Source organism: Paramormyrops kingsleyae, chromosome 8 (assembly GCF_048594095.1).
Source record: "Paramormyrops kingsleyae isolate MSU_618 chromosome 8, PKINGS_0.4, whole genome shotgun sequence".
Lineage (NCBI taxonomy): Eukaryota > Metazoa > Chordata > Actinopteri > Osteoglossiformes > Mormyridae > Paramormyrops > Paramormyrops kingsleyae.
Window position 1 is genome coordinate 17,209,382 of NC_132804.1, and position 20,083 is coordinate 17,229,464.

Consider the following 20,083-nt stretch of genomic DNA (forward strand, 5'->3'; position numbering starts at 1 on the left):
CCTTCACAATAGCTTTAGTGGAACCTTAGCCACCAAAAAACATCTGCAGAGATTGGACAGCAAGCTCAGCCTGCGGATAATCCAGTCTTCATTTTGTGTTTTTAAGGATATTTTATGTTCTTGGTGCAGAATGCCTTTCAAGGATCAACTTTGTTTAATTGCTTCCTGAATTCACATTGTAAAAGCAATTAACATTTGCGAACCACTAAATTAACCTCAGACAAAAGTATTCGAGATCGGTAAGGGATTTAAAAAAAATGGATCTTAACAGATATTTCAGTGGCAAACGGAGAGTGTAACACTTCTGATATAGTGCCATTTTCCACATTGCAAGCTCCCCGTATGGCGTGAAAATGCATCCGTCACGCAGGTCTGCTTTCCACAAACAGATGAAACGGCACATGAATTCAAGGGAAATTAACTTTATGCTATTTCTATACCTCATACCTCACACTATTTTAAAGCAATCATAGTGGAGGGTAAAACGTGGCATGTTCGAAAAAGAAACTGGAGGACTGAGGCCTGGTCTAAATTAACCAACGCCGCTAACGAACTCAGAGAGGGTATCAATCAGCAGTAACACCAGCCAGTGGCAGAGAATTTGAAATCCAGTCAGCTTCTGCACCTTTACACACGGGGACTGAAAGAAAAAGCAGCAACCAAAACGAGAGATCAGAAATGTCTGGCAGGATAGAGGATTCTGATTATCTTTTCCCTCAGAATAAAAGGATTTTCGAATTCTCAATTAAGCCGCCTGACCCCAGAAGGATTGAGAAGCGGGAGTCTGGCCCTAAAGCGCTTTTCAGAATTGCCTGGGATCTCAATCATCTGCAGTCGGCTCGGCGACTTGCGCTTAATGTTAAACGCGGCCAGATCTGATACAGGCGGCCGAGCGCGGGCACCGGCGGGACGGGCGGCCTGTTTGCGGCACGGACCCGTCTGCAGAGAGCGGCTGACAGGCGGTGCGTACGGAGCGGGCGTTTTCACTGCTCTGAGTCATATCTCTGGGATGATTCAGCGCCCTGGGGGCGGCAGAGCCATGTTCAGACATCAAGAAGAGATAGAAAAAGAGAAAAGAAAAAAAAAAAAAGTAACAGTTACAGGGTGAGGACATGCAACTTTCACCCATCGTCCACCTGAGGCCAGGACCTCTAGAGAATTCTATGCCAATAGCCTAAATAAATCACAGCAAGCGTGAGCAGCCATTTGCAATAGAACAGTCTCTGAACGGCAAGATCATTTGAGCAAACTGCCTGATTTGAGAACATGTTCCCAAATGCCCCCCCCCACCAGCCCCCACCGCCCTCCCATATAGCATATCATGTTAGACCTCCAATCTAGCAACAGATGTATACAGTCCAATTTATGACCTCTTGAAAGGCTTCCACTTTTTCTCTCTATGGTTTTCATCTCAGTTGAGTAATTTTATAGCCGCAATCTCCGTTATAAAAGGCGCAGGTACTCCAGGCAGGTTCGTGGGTAAAAGTTCAGTAATTACCTTCTCTCAGAACTTCAGAGGGAACACATGAGACGGGGAGGACTGGTGGCGGCAGGACGGTACGCAGGGTTGTGTGGCGGGTTGTTAAAACTGGTTCAAATCTTTATTTAATCCAATTAATTATTATTTATTTTTTAAAAATCAGGACCGACTGATTTAAAAAGCTGTGCTGGCTTGGTTAGCATGAGACGAGTCAAGCTGACGTCACGACGCGGGCTAGTGAAAGAACAAACGGACAAAACAAATGAAATCAAATAGTGGTTAATAAGTAAGACTGCAGAGGAAGACACGGGAACAAACAGAGGCTTTATTTGAGAGGAGTCGGGCTGACGGAAACAGCGCTCCGCCCGGGATCGGCGTCACGGTTTGGCCGCGGTGACCTGCCTAGCTCAGATCCAGAGATCCGACAGGTGCCGAGAGCGCTGGCGACCGGACCCCCCGCCCCGCCGTCCTCACGCCGGCCAGGAACGGATGCTTCCCCAAGTTGTGGCTGCGGCGGGTGAACTTCGGGAGCGTTCTCGTGTGTCGCTATCGCGGACGCTTAATAATCAACTCCGCACCCTTTACTCTGAGTAGAGCGGTGACTGAACGAGCGCTAACGGCGAGCCCGGAGCCGCGGCAGCCCCTCTGCTGCAGCCGTCGGCCACGGACACACAGAGACCGGCGTAAAGGCTTCTGCAGCGAGCAGGACTGGAAGAAACTAACCCAGCTCTGATGGGGACGTTTATTTCGGCATTGTGAGACTGGTGAGAACATGCACCCCTCCCTACAGACCCCGGGGACAGATTTACATTTTGCCATTATCTCACAAATGAGAATGGCCTCGTGTAACCCTGCGTCCCCCCCCCTCCTCCCCCTTCAGAAATTAACAGGCAGAGGCAGAGAGAGTCGCTGACTGAAGGGTCAGAGACCGAGGAGACTCTAACTTGAAGAACGATGAGCTTTTTATCTCCGCGAGGCAGAAAGGACCCCACGCCTAAATCGGACACCTCCCTCCAAACGAAGCCGGGGTCATCATAGCCATCAGCATCGCCGGTACCATTCATCTGCACTGTCTTAATAAGCCGTGACCAATCTGCCCCCGAGGGAGAATTTCAGTGCCGGGTTCCCCATGGAGAACGCGGAGAACCTGCAGGCTAATGGCACATCGCTGGAGGGCACCGCTGTGGAGAGGGTGCTCCTGCCGGTGCTGGAGGTCTTGATCACGATGACGGGGCTGCTGGGCCACTCGCTGGTGGTGGTGATCCTGATGGGCCGTCGGCGGCAGCGGCGGGGGGGGGGTGCCCACGGCACGGACACGCTCCTCCTGGCGCTCAGCGGCGCCGACCTGCTGCTGCTGGTTTGCCTACCGTTTCACACGGCGGCAGCAGCACTGGGCCGCTGGCCCTTTGGTACCGTCCTCTGCAAGGCGGTCAGCTTCCTGGGCACGGCCTGCTCCTGTGCCAGCGCCTTCACCCTGGCCGCACTGGCCGTCTCCCGCTACCTGACGGTAGTGCGTCCCACGTCGGCGCTGCGTGCCCGCGCCCACCGCCACCTCTGGCTGCTGGCCGGCACTCTCTGGCTCCCCGCCGTAGCCCTAGCCGCCCCGCAGTTTGCCTTCCGCGCCATGGATCCATCCAGCCAGCTGTACTGCTTCGCGTTCCTGTCCGACATCAGCCAGCTGGTCTACAGCATCGCCTTCTTCCTGATGGCCTTCGCCCTGCCGCTGGCCGTCATCATCCTCATGTACTCTCGGATTTACTGGTTCCTGAGGGCGAGGAGGCGCACAGGCCTGGCACCCCAGCTGGAGCGCTACCAGAACCAGGTGACGCGGACCTCGGGGCTGCTGGTGATAGCCTTCACGCTGTGCTGGCTGCCCTCCTACGTGCTCATGTTCAGCCTGCTTGGCCGGGGTCTGCACCACGCACCCCGCAACGGCCCCCTGGCCATCGTGGCCCGCTTGCTCGCCATCTCCTCCACCGTAGCCAACCCCATCCTCTACGTCTTCATGTCGCACAAGTTCCGCAGCGACCTGCTGCGTGTGTGCCGGGGTGCCTCTTGCAGGGGGGGTCCTGCCCGGGGATGCTGCTGTCCAGGCCGCTCCGCTGACACGGGGAAACACAATGACCCAGTAGAACTGTCCCCTCCTCCCCAGACTAAGGGGGGGTCAGGCAGAGAAGCTTCCGGAAAACGTCCCCCTGAAGCAGCCGTGGATACACAGACCGAACGCAGAGGACAGACTAAACCCTGAACAAACCTGCCCGTCGGCGAAACATTCACACAAAACAGTAAAACCCAAAACCTTTCCGCATGTGTGTTAAATACTGCAAGAAATGAGTCTCTTGCCTTTATTTGTTCAATGTAAAAAGAATTCCAGCTTTTATCTAGACTGTCCCGATCAAAAGCGCTGTTTTGGTTTCCCGGCTGGAGCTGATAAGGGGAACAGCTCTGGGTTCGAAGAAGCCCAGCTGAGGGTGATCAGCAGCGCGCTGCTCTGCATGGCCCAGATGTCGGCTCACGGAAGGGGGCGCTTCTTCAAGGGGTGGGGGGTGCCTGAATGAGGCCCAGCATGTTGGGAGGGGGGGACCGGGGAGGAAGGAGGGGGCGGCGGAGGAGGAATGCAGTCGTGGTCAGGGGCATTCAGAGATGCTCTTCTCCTGACACCCGGCACAGCGGCTCACAAGACAAAGGGAACAAGATGGCCGACCCAGACACACGGGGGGGGGGGGGGGGGGGGGGGGGGCTGTTAGAGGAATGTCTACATCAGGAGCAGGAGACACCCCCCCTTTGTGCTGGGTTACGACTTACAAACAGCTCTCGGTGTGTGTGTGTGTGTGTGTGTGTGTGTGTGTGTGTGTTCCATTCACACAGGACAGTTTTCAGCAGCCTTGATGTTCCATGAGCTCAAGAGAAAATGCCGGAAAATGGCGCAGAATGTCCAAGCACACAGACAATCAAACGGAACAGGATGCTGGTGTAACAAGAATAACGTTGTAAGACAATAAAATGTACGTCTACTTTGCATTGTGGTGTGTCAGGTGGTCTATACCTTAGTGACCTGGGGGCAGGGGGGGGCGCGCGGGGGGGGGCGCGCGGGGGGGGGGGTACTCACTCTCCACCACGGTCCTGCGGTCGGATCCATCGTCGCTGATCTGCTGGATGTTGCCGAAGTGAATGTCGCTGAAGAAGACGCGGTTAGCGCCCTTTCCGCCGCCCCCGCGGTAGTCAAAGGTGAGCGCGATGACGTTCTTCATGTGCTCCGGGTCCTCAAACGGCTTGATGGGCGCGTTGAGGTTGCTCTCGTCCGACAGGTGCACGCTCTTCAGGATGGTGCGCTCCGAGTAGAGCAGGTAGCCCTCGTAGTCACGGCAACCGCGCCCGTCCTCTGCCAGCATCCCGTGGGCACACGCGCACGTGTGCTCCCCATTGCCGCGGTACAGGCACAGCTGCTGGCAGCCGCCATTGTTGCCCTTGCAGACGTTTGTCCCTGGAGGCAAGATTGATGCCCGTTAATAACGTTTCACCGGGACCTTGGCAAACATCCGCAACGAGAGCCTCCCCCAACACCGTGCTCTCGTCGTCTGGGAACAGGAAAGTCAAACAAAATGAGATTGTCGAGCGCCTGTGACATTTTACACGTGGATTTAACATGCCGCCTCAGAACCTGAAAAATGTGTTTAGAATTACAAAAAAGCTGTGATTAAAAGTGAAGTTTGGGGCCCACGGGGGAGGACGGGCCTCTGGTCGGTGGGGGGGGGGGGGGGGTGCCTACCCTGCTGTCGGTCCCTGTTGAAGACCTTAATGTCCTTCAGTTGCACCCCGATTCCCGTCCTCAGGGGTATGGCGTCAGTGGAGTTGTCCTTGCTGCCCCTCTTTATGGAGCCGTTTGCATGAGTCCTGTCAAGGCCGGGGGGGGGGAATGTGCAAAGTTGCATCATTTTAAATTTTATCCACTTACAGTATGTGTGTTCCTTGGGATTCGAACCCTCGACCTTTGCATTGCTAGCGCTCTACTTTTTGAGCTATGGGAGAGTGTACAAGTGAAAGGTCTCTTGAGGGCCTCCTGAGGAACCCAAGGAGTGGGCAGGATTAGGACCACAGCTGTGGGTTACAGAGATTGGGGGCAGGACAGCGGGAAAGAGACGGAGGGCTCGGCCAATCACCTGTCGCTCCAGTAGATGTAGCTCTCAAAGACAGAGACGGAGAACATGTCCATGTTGTTGTTGGACAGCACCACCTGCCGGTTCTCCCCCGTCTCCAGGTCGATGCGCTCGATCTTGTCGGTCCTGGCGTCGCACCAGTACAGCATGCCCTCCTACACACACAAAATCGGCACCGTCAAAGCAAGCCCCACACCCCCCATTCGCATCTGAAGAAAACTGAGCTACAGCAAGAGGGTCGGACTTAAAAATGCGCCATTTTGGACAAAAAGACCCTGCTAAATAAAAGTGAATAGAAATGTGAAGTTTGTTGGTTCAAGGCCTAGAAGGGACCATGAGGACTCAGGAGGGACAAGAGATGGTCCTGAAGAAAGTCCAGCTTGAAATACAGTCCGTGATGCAGAGGATCATGGGAAGTGACCAGGAAGTGGAGGCATGTTTGGCGCCACACCTGATAGTCGATGGAGATCCCATTGGGCCAGCTGATGCTGGCGTTGACCAGCACTGCCCGCTGGGTTCCGTCGAGACGGGATCGCTCGATCCGTGGGTACTGCCCCCACTCGGTCCAAAATAGGTACCTGCGAGAGAGGGGGACTTACTCACAGCGAACGTACAGGACCACGATCATGACCATGACCTTGACTGTGACCATGACTGCGACCGCACCCGGCATGCTTACCCTTTCTCCGGGTGTACGGTGATGGCACGCGGCTTGTCGAGACCCTGGGAGATGACCACGTAGCGGAAGGAGCCGTTCAGCCTTGCTACCTCGATCACATCGAAGCCCTGGTCGGTCCAGTAGATGTTTCCTGTGCAGGTTCCGACAGACACACAGATTCACTCACATGCTTTCATTCTGAGGTCCTCGTCCTGTCTTCATCTGCTTTCATTCTGCGATGTGGTTCACCCGAGGATTTCTGTCCTTAAAAATGTACGCTGTGTGTGTGTGTGTGTGTGTCTGTGCGTGTTAGGGCAGGGTCGGGGTTAAGGTTGTCATTGTTGGGATTTGGGTTTTCCCATAGAAATGACTGGACGGTCCCCACAAAGAAATAATCACAAACCTGTGTGGTGTGTGTGTGTGTGGGTGCACAGGTTTGCCTGGTTTCCGGAAGACCCAACCTGCGATCCAGTCCACAGCGATGCCCTCCACGCGTCCGATGCCATTGGTCACCACATCCTCGCGCCACGTCTGGTCCCGCTTGGCACGGCTGATGGTGCTCAGGCCCATGTCCACCCAGTAAATGGTGTCGTTGTCTGAGGGGGGGGGCGGGGCAAGATGACACGTTACCACCGGTTCAGATGGCAAAGAAACCCAAAATAGAGGCAAGAGGAAGCAGTCAGCATGACCCACCCGCGTGAAAGTCGATTCCCACGGCGAGGGACGTCCCCGACACGGGCACCAGTGCGTCCGACTTGTCCGAGGGCTCTAGGGGGATTCCGCGGATGCCCTCGTGGACAGAGTACAGGAGGAAGGACCCAACGCCTGCAGGAAGTGGAAAAGGAGAGCAGGCCTGTTACACCCAGCGCCCCCCAGGGGGAATCAGAAGGATGCATCCGACAGCATTTAATGCAGAAATTAGGCACGTTCTCGGGCAATGAAGGGAGTGGTGTGTGGGGGGGGGGGGGGGTGTACCTTCGCAGGACTGCTGGCCGCTCCGCAAGCTGTACCCGGCCGTGCACATGCAGGCCCGCGTGGTCGGCGAGGTGGGGAGGCAGAGCTGTGAGCAGTCGCCGTTGTTGTTGCTGCACAGATTGGTGCCTGACGACAGACGCGTAGCTGTCAGAACATGATGTGCTGGGGGGGGGGGGGGTCCTGAGGGGGCCCCCGCTGGCCGAGGCGGCCCGCCACTTACCCCTCTGGACGGTCTCGTTGTAGATCTTCATGTGCATCATGGGAGACGTCGTGTTCCTCAGCACCTTCCAGTTGCCTCCGTCCTTCTTGTCGCAGGTGCCGATGCGATCTGTGCCCTGGTCGGCCCACCACAGCTTGTCACCTGTGGGGGGGGGCAGTCAGCGGGAGCCCATCAGCTCACACAGCGATTCGAGCCGACTCATGGCACAGGGGAAGCGGATGGCTGCCACTCACCCATGATTGCCAGAGCTGTGGCCTTGGTCAGCTTGCCTTTGACCCCCTCTAGGACCTCCAGTCCACTGCCATCCAGTTTACAGCGGTTGATGGTGCCGTTCCCCGAGCTGATCCAGTACAGCTGCTCGGCGTCAAAGTCGATAGACAGACCTGGTGGGGGGGGGGAGACATAGTGTGAGAGAGAGAGAGAGGGAGGAAGAGAGTGGGGGAGAGAGAAGGAGAGAAAATTAAGCAAGGGGGGGTCCCGGCCACAGCAGGGCACCGTCGTGAAGTGAAAAGGTCGGATGTAAAGAGAGCGACTGTGGAGAGCAGCTCATGATTAAAGAGCTTCTCCAGCGGTGAGAGGAGCCCGACTCACCCACAGGCCCCTTCTGGCTGCTGAAGAGGAGGCTGCGGTTGCCGCCGTCTGTGTTGGCCACACTGATGTTGTCTCCATCCGTCCAGTAAAGCTTCCTGCAGGGAGGATGCCATTATCCTGCCGCCGTCAGCCAGGAGCGAGCCGGCACGCCCCCATCCCCCCCCATCCCCCCACCCCCCGGGGATGGCCACCTCAACAGAGGGGCTGTGAGTGGTGAGGAACTCTGGAAACCTCTACATTATAAACGGCGCGGCGCTACCGCGGCGACCAGGGCCACATGCTGCTGAGAGATACGGGGGGTGTGTACACAGAGATACGCACACGCGAACACACACACACACACACACACGCAGACAAAAACACACAGATACAGACATGGAGTACAGCACTCAGCCAGAGACATAAACACACTCAGGGTGTAGATAAGTCTCATTCCCATATAAGGGAAACAGTGATGTTCCAGGCAAAAGTAGTGCTGATATCCCACTAAATAATCCCTAATGTCTCCACCTTAAAGAGAGAAAAAAAGACAAACAATACCCCCCCCGCGCCCCCGACGCAGAAGCAGACAGTTTTGTCCAAAGCAACATACAATTGAGAGCACAGGGTCAGCAAGCCCCTGAAACAGCTGTGCTTAAGGGCCTTGCTCAAGACCCCAGAGCTGATGTTACACAGCTGACCCTGGGATTTCGACCTACGACCTTCCGTTCGCAGCCACATCCCACCCCACTTCGGAGGAGATACTCTTCTCTGCTCTTTGTACCCCCCCCCCCTCCCAATTCCCCATCATCCTAAGCCTGGCAGAGGCGGACTGGAGCGGCTGCAGCCCTCAAGGCAAACATCTGCTTCTCATTTATCGTCCGGCACCAAAAACAGCCCTGACCGGAAACCCTCCTCAGTCAGGCTTACGAAAAACGAAAGAGAAGAGAAAAAAGGAAAGGGGGGGGGGGGAGAGAACCACTTTTAAACAACACCCCCGCAACCCCTGGAACGTACGCCGGGCTGCTCATGCCTTCTCAAAAATTCCCTCCTCTTACGGTTTACAGTTAGACCCCCAGAGAAAGGGGGGGGGGGGGGGGGGGGTGTCAGACACAGACCATCTGCAGAGGAGAAATGGGGGCAATGGACCTGCCAGGTGTGATCAAACCAGATCACTATGCTGGGCTGCCTGATGAAGACCCCAGGTTGGGGGAGATATGAGGGCCGGGCAGAGCAGGGAAGGGCAGGCAGACCCACCCAAGCACGGGGTGCACAACCAGGCAGTGCGGCTTGTCCAGGCCCTGGATGACTGCGTTCTTGAAGGAGCCGTCCAGGCGGGCCACGTTGATCTGCTTCTTGTTGGCGTCATAGCTGGTCCAGAACAGGTTGCGGGAAACCCAGTCCACCGCCAAGCCGTGGGCGTTGGGCAGGTCTGGTGGAAAAATATGAGCAGGGAGGGAAAGTGAGCCCTCAAGTGCCTTAAACATCTACGGCGGCCATGACACTATCAGCAGGAAATGGCGAGAAAGCCCTGAGCGAGCCGGGGGCTCACCGGCCGACACCACGGTCTCCACGCCGGTGCCATTGATGAAGGCCCGCTTGATGGTCTGCGTGCGCACGTCCGACCAATAGATGCGGTGTTCCAGGGCGTCATAGTCCACCACTGTCACGTTATCGATGTCCGGCACCGTGAAGGAGATGATGTAATTGTAATAGGGATTGTCCAAGTCGACGCCGCGGATCTCGATCTGACGAGCGTACAGCAGGAACTGCCGCGATTCTGGGGGTGATTGGGGGAGTCAATGAGAGGGAGGGAGGGAGAGAGAGATGGAGGGAGGGGGGGCATTTAGACAAACACCAACTCAACTTGTACTTAACACAGCAGCATCTCACGTAGTCCTGCCTCAAAGACCCCAAGAAAGAACCCAAGCAGGGAGGTGGCACTAAGTCTGGCCATAAATCAGAAAGATTGAATCTCGGTGCGCATTTCGCGTAATGCGGCTCGGTGTCAAAATCAAAACAGAGCAATGGAGGACGGTCACAGTTCATTAAATCATCAGGTTAGAGAACCCATTAAAACAGAGAAATCCCAATAATAACGCTGATTTAACACGCCACCCCCCCCCCCCCCCCCCCACCCAGCCCAGGCCTGTGCAGATCGGCTTCACCTGCGAGGCAACCCCCGCCCGAATTACCCGCGGATCTGCAGAGTGGTAATTGAAGTCGCGCACCAGAATACTAAAGAGCCAGACGGCGGGGACTGGGGGGGGCTGGGAGAGGGGGCAGCCAGGCGGCTATAACCTCCCACCGCACTCACTCTGTTTCAGGGCAAGTTTTAACCCATCAGGAGGCGCTAAAACCGTGTCCCCCTCCCCCCCCCCACTGGAAATGGGACAGGACTGAGCCTCCTGTTTGTCTGGGGGGCTACTGTTGTCCGTCCAAAACCTCGGGAAAGAGACGAAGAGCTTGGATCTTGGGCTGCGGGCCCCTCACAGAAAAAATGGGTCAGGTGAGACTGCCAACAAGCTAGCTACCCCCACTCTCCTCTCACACCCCCACCCCGAAGAGAAAAGACTGCTGGGAAGATCATGTCAGACAAATGGGGGGCTGCACAAGTCAGAGCACCCACACGAGTCAGAGCACCCACGAGTCAGAGCCACTCTCACTACAGACCATGAATACAAACAACACAATATGTACATTTACTCAAAAACCTAACCCATGTGGTCTAAAATGTCCCTGCGGCCAATAACAGGATAAAACAAACCTAATTACCCTGCTTTATGGTGTTGGGGGTTGGAGATGTGGGAATATGGCCCACATTTTGGAGGTATGTCAGAATATGGATGATAAACTGTTATCGGGCTTAAAGATGGCTGGCCAAGCTGACAGCATCGACAAACATGTTTATGGCTGTAAACAATGCAGAATTATCCAGCTAATTTTTACATTTTAGGTAATTGTAATTATACATTCTACAACATTAAAATCTATATTGTGGCATGATTGTCACACACTTGATGCTTAAGTATAGTTATTTGAGAATGTGTAGAGTGGCGCCTCCAAATGTCGCCCCCTGCAGCGTCGGAGGTCCTCCTCACCGTAGCAGGTGTGTGTGTCAGACCCGAGCTTCATGAGGTGGGGGCAGGCACAGGAGAACGTCTGGTTGTAGTTGATCAGGCAGAGGTGAGAGCAGGGGCCTTTGCCGTCGTTGGCTGCACAGGGGTTTGGAGCTGGGGGGGGGACAGCACGAGAGGCAATACGGAGAAATTATCACTCGCACGTCACTGTTTGAACAGTATTTACTAGTAACCCAGCCCTCTTCTCTGAGTCACATTTTTAGATGCAGATTATGTCTGGGGAAAGTCCAGCTGCAAATAGCTGTCTGTGTTTGTAAAAATTTCAATTAACTGCTTTCAGAACTGCCCCCCCCCCACCTACTGAACATCTGGAGGAGGGTGTCTGGGCAGCACTGCAGGTGTGGGCTGTGGGTCCGGGCAGTGAGGTGACTGCGCCGTGACAGAAAATGCCACCCCGCCCCAATCAGGAATCTCAGACCTGCCCTTTTATGATTAATCTAAAACCAAGCCCACAAATCGACAGGGGGATGACAAGTTAACCACTGACGCTGTTTCACCACTGCGTGAGACACAAGTGGCATTAATTACACCCAGGAAGCCCCAGAACCCATCAGAACCCAATCGTGCAGTCCCCGCAGGCAGCGGAGAGGTCCGGCTCGTACCCTGAGGCTGCCTGGAGGGGTGGTACACCTGCAGGTCGAAGGGCTGCGTGTTGGTCCTCTGCACCACAGTCACGTTGCTGCCCGTCCACTTGTTGGCCTTGGCCAGCGTGTTGGTGCGCCAGTCCGTCCAGTAGACCTCTCCGCCGTACATGGTCACCGCAAATGGGTGAGACAGATACTCATGCCCTCGCAGCACCTCAATCAACCTGGAGCCATCGTACCGGGCTGAGTAGATGGCGTCGGACCTGCGTACATTGGGGGTTACGTTCAGCTAATTCACACTTACAGTAGAGGAAAGGGTCACAACTCTGGATGCTCCTTCGGATGTGAACCCACGACCTTGCATTGTCAGCGCAAGGTCCAACTTGTTGTGGTGTAGGGACTTGCTCTGGGGCCCGACAGTGAAATCTTTCTGCCAACCCAGGGATTTGAACCGAAAACCTTCTGACCACAAGCACAGCATCTCAACCCATTGAGCCACACGCTGCCCCCATCTGGCAGTTACTGGGAAGATAGACTGACTCGGCCCTTTCTCATTCCTTTAAAGCCAGTTTTGACCAGACTGAAAGTTCTTTAGGAGTCCGACTGGACTTGAGCAGCCGTCTCCATGGCGATGGCAGGGGCTCACCTGGCGTCGATCCACAGGATGCGCAGCTCCAGGTAATCTACGGTCAGCCCGTTGGGCCAGCCGCCGCTGCCCGTCTCCTTGTGGATGGTGCGTCGACCCTCCCCGCTCATGGAGGCTGCCTCGATCCGCGGCAGGCTGGCATCCCAGTCCGTCCAGAACAGGATGCTGATGGGGGTAGAGGAGGCTTTCAGTCATGAGACGCGAAACCGGCACAAACACAGACGCTCCGCCAACACAAACAGGTCATAGGCGTCACGTGGCACAACTCAGAAAGTACACACAACATAGTTGCAAAACCTGTCAAAACACAAGCCGACTTCTTCGGGAACATTCTCCATTATTCCAGTTTAAGAGTTTGCACTGCAGGGATCAGCTGTCAGGAATCTACAGCAGCGTTTCCCAATCCGGTCCATGGGGACCCACAGTCCAACACGGTCCATGTTTTTGCCCCCTCCAAGCTCCCTGCCAGATATTCCACATTTTTGCTCCATCCCACTGTGGGTCCCTGAGGACTGGATTGGGAAACACTGGTCTGCAGTGATGCCACATGATTCCAATTTTTTGTCTGACTCTTAGCAGCACCAACTTATGCAAGAACTTCCCTCAAAATCACACCTGCACAGTGTCACTCTGTTCGCCCAAAAACTGACAGAACTGACTGTCATACCACAGGTACACCAGGCAGATGCCATCCCCCTTTTACTGGGCGCCTTAATGAGCAGGAGGCTGAACGCCTTCACATCAAATTCACAGAAGTGTATGAGTCTCGCCTGAGCGGCCAGTGTTGATGTGGATTCACGTAAAAGTAACACTGACTGTAGATGATACATCAGGTTATGGAAACAGATTCTCGCTCTGCAGAAATGTAGCATCTCCTCCGTCTTACTATGTTGAACATGTGGGTTGACGTTACCAGTTGTAAGTGAAATGCAGGCCCTACACACACCACTTGGAGATCTTTGGACCATCTCCTGCAAGGTCACTCAAGCTGGTACAGTTCTTGTGTCTCCGTTAACCTTTCATACTAAATTCCTATTAATTTGAGATTAACTGCATTTTCTCCATGATCCTGATAAGGATAAGCAACTTGAAAATGGATGGATGGATGGATGGATGGATAACTTCACTTTTGTAACCTATGTCAACCAGCCCAATGATGTCTCCAACACCCAGCCCAAGGTGGCCTCAATGATCTCACCCATAGCGGGGGTCTAGGGCGATGGCGCGGGGGTGCTCCACCGCCCCAGCCAGCAACGTGGTTCTCATGGTGCCGTCCAGTTTGGCCACCTCGATCTGGTCCAGGTTGCTCTCCACCCAGTAGATATTGCCAGCGATCCAGTCCACCGCCAAACCTTCTGGAGTAGCCAGCCCATGCTGGATAACCACCTCCAGGCTAGTCAGGGCTGAGAGAGGCAGGAAGAGAAGGGTCGTGCCATTAAGCATCTGACACAAGAGCAGCAGGTGCAGGGTTTTGCCTTCACATGAGAAGGTAGAGCCTTTATACCTCAAGAGTAAACGTTTGTCTAACTCCTATTTGCTCCTTTTTGCTCCTTTTTGGACGCAGGAACCAGACATTTACATAAAAAGGCAAAAACCCAGTGATTTCCGCCCTCTTCTGCACTTGGTTTGTTCCTGTGCTAATCAAAGGGTCTCATCACCGGCAACTGTTCATTATCCTGGCTGGGAGGAGCCCAAAACATTCATTAGGCAGTAATGGAGGGTGGGGGGGGGGGAGGTTAACTTATGTACTGCATGCCACTCCTGGGTATTAAACAAAAAAACAATGCTGATCGATTGGTGTGCCTCTTAAACCATCGGGGGGTTAAAGCATGACCGATGGGTAAAGAGAGGCTACCAGAGAGACAGCTGCATGTGTCTTCCAAGGCCGTGTGGAGACGGGGTCAAAAAACGGCCGAGAGAAAACACTCCTCACTCATTCCACGTCCGTACGGTCATTGCTGGATCACTGCCCACATTACTGAACCTTCGATTCATTTTCTATTCCGACTCCTCCATCCAGCTTCAGACGTGCCACTTTTCCTCCCCATAATTATGCAATGCGTGCCGTTTGAGTGTGGAACGCCGCCACCACCCCCTTCCAGAACGTGGGCTGCTGCCCCCCCCCCCTCATGGCCAGAGAACAGCAGCTAAGAGGCAAACAGCCCAGGGGCTCACCTGTGTCTTGTTGACATCTGCATAAACATGTAATTAGACACCCGTCGTAGGTAATGAAAGATTGAAGCTTCTAAGAAAACGACGAAAACACCAATTAGAAGAAAACTTTGTTCCTTGGGATTTAATTTTGGCTGCAATTTGGATTTAAAGGGAATGACATCATGTAATTAGTCACCGGGGGGGGACGTCTATGTGCAACACACACAAATAATCCTACGCTGGCATCCACACTTACTACCCATGTGCATCAGCGTGACGGCACAACACTGACCTCCGTTTTCCGAGAGTTTGCCGCGGTAGATTTTGTCCTCGACTACATCGGTCCAGTAGAGGGCGCTCTGGTTGAGGTGGAAGTCCAAGGCGATCGTGTTGCGAAGGCCTGGGACCAGGACGCTGAACTCGCCCTTGTACAGGTCGATGCGCCGGATCTCATGCCGGTTGGAGAAGATGATGAACGGCTTGAAGGGATCTGGCGTGTGGAAAGGCGGGGCGGGGGGGTGTCGCGATAAGCGCATCATCAGACAAAATGGCTGCTGGGGAGACCCCAACATTGTCGCGCTGACGACGGTGACACATTACGTGAAAAACCAGAGAACCGAAATCTCAAAATAAAACAGAAGACAAAAAACAGCCCTCTTATGTCAGGCTACTCTGAAAACCGGGACTTGGCCAAGGCAAGCCGACCCCCATCGGCTGCCCCCCCGTCGGCAGTGCAGTGCTCCTTAATTAAACACTCTGCACGCACGCTGGCTGTATTTTATCTCCAGCTGAAGTACATTCTCCCTGTCGCCGTTTCTTTGAGGTCGCAATCGTACGCGTGATCAAATTTCTCCCCCTCATCTCGAGTCTCACTGCAGGGGGGGGGGCATGGATCCCATGGCAGATCCAAGGGGGCCCGGCCCTTCACAGGGGCCCTTCGATATGTAAAATTATATGTAAAATTTACATTTTTTCAGTGGGGGGCCCTGTTCTTACTCCGCCATCAAGAGAAGTTCAGTGGCCGTCTTGCTAATGATGGATTTTTCTGCCCTTCTTTCCATCTGCTACATTAATTCAGGTAAATGTAACTTTATCTCCACCACGCTCCACCACGCTCCACCCGCTGGCAGCCCTCCCCTCCCCTCCCCTCACCGGTGCTCTTGCAGCTCTCCATGTCTGCCTCTAGGGCCCAGCCCTCATAGCAGGAGCACTTGACGCTGAACTTGTCCTGTTCGCAACGCTGGCTGCATCTCAGGTGCTTGGCACAGAAGCTCTGCACCTGGCAGGTCTTGTTGTCGACACTCAGCTCCATCCCCAGGGGGCAGGAGCAGACGACCCCCTCGCCGGGAGCCACCGAGCAGTTGTGGCTGCAGTCTCCGTTGTCCAGGGAGCACAGATCTGCGGAGGCGATGGAGGGGAGACGGTGAACGAGAAGATCATGCCATGAGAAGACAAGTGGCAGGAGCAGAGCCTGTTTGTAGACATGAGACTGAAAGCCCAGACCTCCCCATGGAGACCGAAATGGAGAGGAGCGGACAGCAGACCCCCCCCCCCCGCCCCCCCCGGGGCCGGCCCTCACCGCAGAGCTTCTCGTCGGAGCCGTCGGGACAGTCGTCTGTGCCGTCACAGAGCCTCTCGGTGGGCAGGCACACGCTGGAGTCGTTGGCGCACACATGGTGGGACAGCTTGCAGACCAGCAACTCACAGTCCACCTCGTCCGAGTTGTCGTCGCAGTCGCTGTCACCATCGCACACCCAGGCCCGGCTGATGCAGCGAGCTGTGGGGGGGGGGGGTGCACCACACGTATTTCATTACTACATAATGTCTAATGTTCATAATACGTTGTATTTCGTCTCTCGCCTATTAAATTTAAGTCCCTTTACTTCCCCACAGTCTGGAGCTGAGACACAAGGCATTTCATGACAAATTATACTTACAATTGTGTGTGACAAATGAAATTTTAAAACTTGCTTGATTTGCAGAGAAAACCCAACCCCTCTGACAGCAGAATTTTAATCATAAGAAATACCTTAACCGTTTACATGCATTGACCCCCCAACTCACCGGAGTCCCGGCAGCCGAACTTGACGGCGGGGTCACACATGTGCGTAACCCCCTCGCAGTTCTTCTCGTCGCTCAGGTCAACGCAGTCGGTGTCGCCGTCACAGCGCCAGCGCATGGGGATGCACAGGCTGTCCATGCGGCACTGGAATTCGTCCACGTGGCAGCCGCCGGGGGGGCGCGTGGCTGCGGTCACGGGGAAGAGGGGGGGAGGGGGTGAAGGTTAGATGGGGGACAGTAAACTGGCTCTTTAACTCAGAGACCTAATCCGGCAGGACACGATGCCACGCGAGTCACGCATGAGGAAACCCCGCGTCACAAACGCAGGGAATCCAAGTGCATTGGTGGGGGAAGTGGCTATACTCTGATGAGGGGGGGGGACCTCTGAGATGGGGGGCATCTAGGAGGGGCAGAAAGGTAAAACTGAGGCAGAACAATGCAGATCCAAAAGCCAAAGAGAAAGTGATACAGTCACTACTTAGGCTTACGACGGCATCCAGGATTAAGTCAGAGTTAATTCACAAGAAGCCGCGCATTATGCGTCTGTAAAGTAACGGCTGCGGAAAGAGCTACATAAAGCACAGCGTGGCGTGCATTAACCCACTGGTAATACCGCTAACCACACATCTGGCTTACATGTTTATACATAAAGACATTATTTTCAAGTTTACGGACCGAAAGTGCATTTATTAGTAAAACAATTCCTAGGATATACTGCGCAATTTCATTTCGGCATAACTGTACTGTGAGGGAACATTCCTAAATACTGGAATAGTGCTGCTTTTCAAAATACTGTTGAAATACCACATACCAGAGTGTAAAGTCAGCATGGGATGGAAAGTAGATACTGGCCAAGCCGACCACCATTAACACTTTGCTCACATACGACCCAAGCCACCATCTTTAATCTGAAAATATCCCGTTGCTGAGACCATAAGACAGTGTTTGGTGGGCGACTGCCTGCTGCCAAGCCCAAAGGCCAGTCTTTATGTACAAACGTGCAAGTGAAATGTGTAGTAACTGTGGTACAAAGGGGTTAATGGACTCCGAGTTGCGCATTATGTTTTGCAATCCACGACTGCGGAGGCAAAAGTTGTAAATATTATATGCACATATTCAGCCAGTGATTTATTCATTTAGCTTTATGTACCTCCTGGTATTCAGCTGCATTACGAGTTAAACCCGGAGTACTTATTGTTTACCGATTATTAAACCCGGACTTGGGTGCCGTCTCGTTTACGAAGGTTTAACGGGACTGTAAAGTATGACTGGACTACAAGGCATCACATCAGGAAATCATTTATTCACTGAACACTGGCCCTGATCCTCAGGCTGAAGCACTGTTGTCTAGATGACTTGTAGCAATTCCTTTGCTTTTATAGTTTGTTAACTTACATTTTCTAGAATTAAATATTATTATCGCACATTGATTTACTGCCGGCACTATGTGTGCGATTATAGGAAATTAATCAACAGCTTTCAGATTTGAGAATTCCACAGTACTGGTATAAATGCTAATTAGTGAACAGAGCCCGGAGAACCTGTCTGGAATAAGTGCTTAGAAGATGGATAGAAGGAAGGATGGATGGATGGATGGATGGATGGATGAATAGGTCATACAGAAATGATCGAGAGGTTGCCAAATTAACAGCATGTCCAGCTGAATTTATCTGGAAAGGAGTTAATGCAGACTCATGGGAGTTTTACTTGCACAAAAATGTTCTGAGGGCAGAAGGGAAAATGATTGGTTATCTTCCAGAAGCAACTAGAGGAGCAGGACCAACCAATCAGCTGTCTTAGTCCTGCCTCCTCTAGGTGCTTGGACCCCGCTCCTGTACAATCTGATCGGTTATCTCTCTGAACTGATCATTATTTCTTCTGCCCTCAGAAAATTTTTGTGTAAGTAAAACTCCCACGAGCTTAATGCAGGGGCTGGAGAAAAAGGTAAAGGGATAAAATTAGAAAAAAAAACTGGGATTAGTGCGTATGGAGGAGCGCAGCATTCCCACAGGGATCGTGGAAGAGGAGGGAAGGGAGATCGATTAAGTGCGGCATTAAAATCCCGGCAGAGGCCGAGCTCTGGCGGTCCAGTGGGGATCAGGTGCTGGCGGGCATGAGCAGGGCGGGGGCTGTAACCCGCACTGAATTAATGACTTCCAGCCCAGTCCCGGCATACTCTGAGGGCCCCTCTACCCAAAACAATGAGCTCCGTCAGCCCAGCACACAGCGGGCCGGAAGCGGGCCTGGACGGGTCAGGGCCTGGCCGAAACGGGGGGGGGGCGGGGCGGGGGGGAGTGGTTTCTTGCCCCATGGTGGCTGGAACAGTGCCAGCCTTTCAGGAAAAAAAAAAAGTTCTTTAAGAAGCTATGTGGGGACAGCAGAGATTGGGGGAGGGGGGGCTGTCGAGGGATGGGCTGCCAGGCAAGGCCTGCCCTGCATCCGCCATGACGTACGGCGGCCACAGGGAATGGCCCCCACCTTCCGGTATGGATCGGCCCGTGATGTGCCGCTCAGATCAGGTGATTAACGGCCTGAATTGGACCACAGGCCTACATGCGGCCGGCGGCTGCCAGCCCAGGGCCGGCCTGCTGGGAACGAGACCATAGACGGGACAACCGGCTCGCCACTCTCAAAAGCGCCGCTTAGACGGAGAGCTGGTCACCATAGCAACACTGCCCCGAGACGGAGGCAGCGGCATGTGCCCAGGGCAAGCTAACGGGTTAAGCCATGCAGAAATGCTACGAGACAAAGTGAGAGAGAGAGAGAGAGAGAGAGAGAGAGCTACCATTTAAGAACTGCTACACTTATTTGTTCCTACATATCCAAGTTCGTACACGGAGGCTGTGTAAAGACACTCCTCGCCAACGCAGATGCTCAAGGAGCCTGTGGTTAATGGCAGTAACTCCCCCCGTCCCTGAGCACAGCGCCTCACCCTGGTTGGTGCAGTTGGCGTGCGTCTCGTCGCTGTAGTCACTGCAGTCGTTGTCGCCATCGCAGGTCCAGTACTCGGGGATGCAGCGACCACTGTTGCACTTGAACTGCGCACTGGAGCAGGAGTGACTGCAGCCTGCCTCGTCACTGTTGTCCCCGCAGTCATTATCTGCAAGGTGAGCACGGTCAGGACCCTGCCAGCCCGGGGGGGGGGGGGGGGGGGGAGGGAGACACCAAGCACACAGCCACCCCCCCAGTTCCCCCCAAAATCAGCTTCAGAGGGCCATTCTGGCCAAAGAGTGAGGCTGCATATCATCTTTCTAAGGTTAGAGCTGCCTTCTGAGGAGCAGACCGACCCCCCCGGACCCCCCTGAATGCCCTGCCTGCCCCCCCCCCCCCCCACAAGAGCCCTGCTCTACAAGTTACCATGTTGCTCCAAAAACATTAAAGTTACAGCCCCAGAGCATGGACCTCCCAGAAAGTACAAACATTTCACAATACAGATTT

General features: G+C 54.2%; 2 protein-coding genes across 6 annotated transcripts in view; one reads left to right on the forward strand and one right to left on the reverse strand.

The window, feature by feature from the left end:
- Positions 1 to 20,083, reverse strand: part of LOC111855263 (low-density lipoprotein receptor-related protein 1-like) — a 99,735-nt gene that overhangs the window by 28,199 nt on the left and 51,453 nt on the right. For all 5 annotated transcript variants that reach the window (XM_072715340.1, XM_072715339.1, XM_072715337.1 and 2 more), the window contains exons 20-41: positions 19,578 to 19,745; positions 16,649 to 16,831; positions 16,164 to 16,361; positions 15,737 to 15,982; positions 14,877 to 15,074; positions 13,629 to 13,833; positions 12,431 to 12,595; positions 11,803 to 12,047; positions 11,162 to 11,293; positions 9,613 to 9,840; positions 9,318 to 9,492; positions 8,082 to 8,176; positions 7,724 to 7,873; positions 7,491 to 7,631; positions 7,271 to 7,396; positions 6,989 to 7,120; positions 6,757 to 6,891; positions 6,317 to 6,446; positions 6,089 to 6,215; positions 5,641 to 5,792; positions 5,250 to 5,374; positions 4,590 to 4,964 (exon numbers count right to left, since the gene is read on the reverse strand). In XM_072715340.1, coding sequence (XP_072571441.1) covers positions 4,590 to 4,964; positions 5,250 to 5,374; positions 5,641 to 5,792; positions 6,089 to 6,215; positions 6,317 to 6,446; positions 6,757 to 6,891; positions 6,989 to 7,120; positions 7,271 to 7,396; positions 7,491 to 7,631; positions 7,724 to 7,873; positions 8,082 to 8,176; positions 9,318 to 9,492; positions 9,613 to 9,840; positions 11,162 to 11,293; positions 11,803 to 12,047; positions 12,431 to 12,595; positions 13,629 to 13,833; positions 14,877 to 15,074; positions 15,737 to 15,982; positions 16,164 to 16,361; positions 16,649 to 16,831; positions 19,578 to 19,745 — 3,831 coding nt within the window. The remainder of the gene's footprint in view (positions 1 to 4,589; positions 4,965 to 5,249; positions 5,375 to 5,640; positions 5,793 to 6,088; positions 6,216 to 6,316; positions 6,447 to 6,756; positions 6,892 to 6,988; positions 7,121 to 7,270; positions 7,397 to 7,490; positions 7,632 to 7,723; positions 7,874 to 8,081; positions 8,177 to 9,317; positions 9,493 to 9,612; positions 9,841 to 11,161; positions 11,294 to 11,802; positions 12,048 to 12,430; positions 12,596 to 13,628; positions 13,834 to 14,876; positions 15,075 to 15,736; positions 15,983 to 16,163; positions 16,362 to 16,648; positions 16,832 to 19,577; positions 19,746 to 20,083) is intronic.
- LOC111855254 (galanin receptor type 1) lies at positions 1,518 to 4,217 on the forward strand. Its single transcript, XM_023834093.2, has 2 exons — positions 1,518 to 2,244; positions 2,361 to 4,217. Exon 2 carries the CDS (start codon positions 2,610 to 2,612, stop codon positions 3,726 to 3,728), a length of 1,119 nt encoding a protein of 372 aa, XP_023689861.2. The 5' UTR covers positions 1,518 to 2,244; positions 2,361 to 2,609; the 3' UTR covers positions 3,729 to 4,217.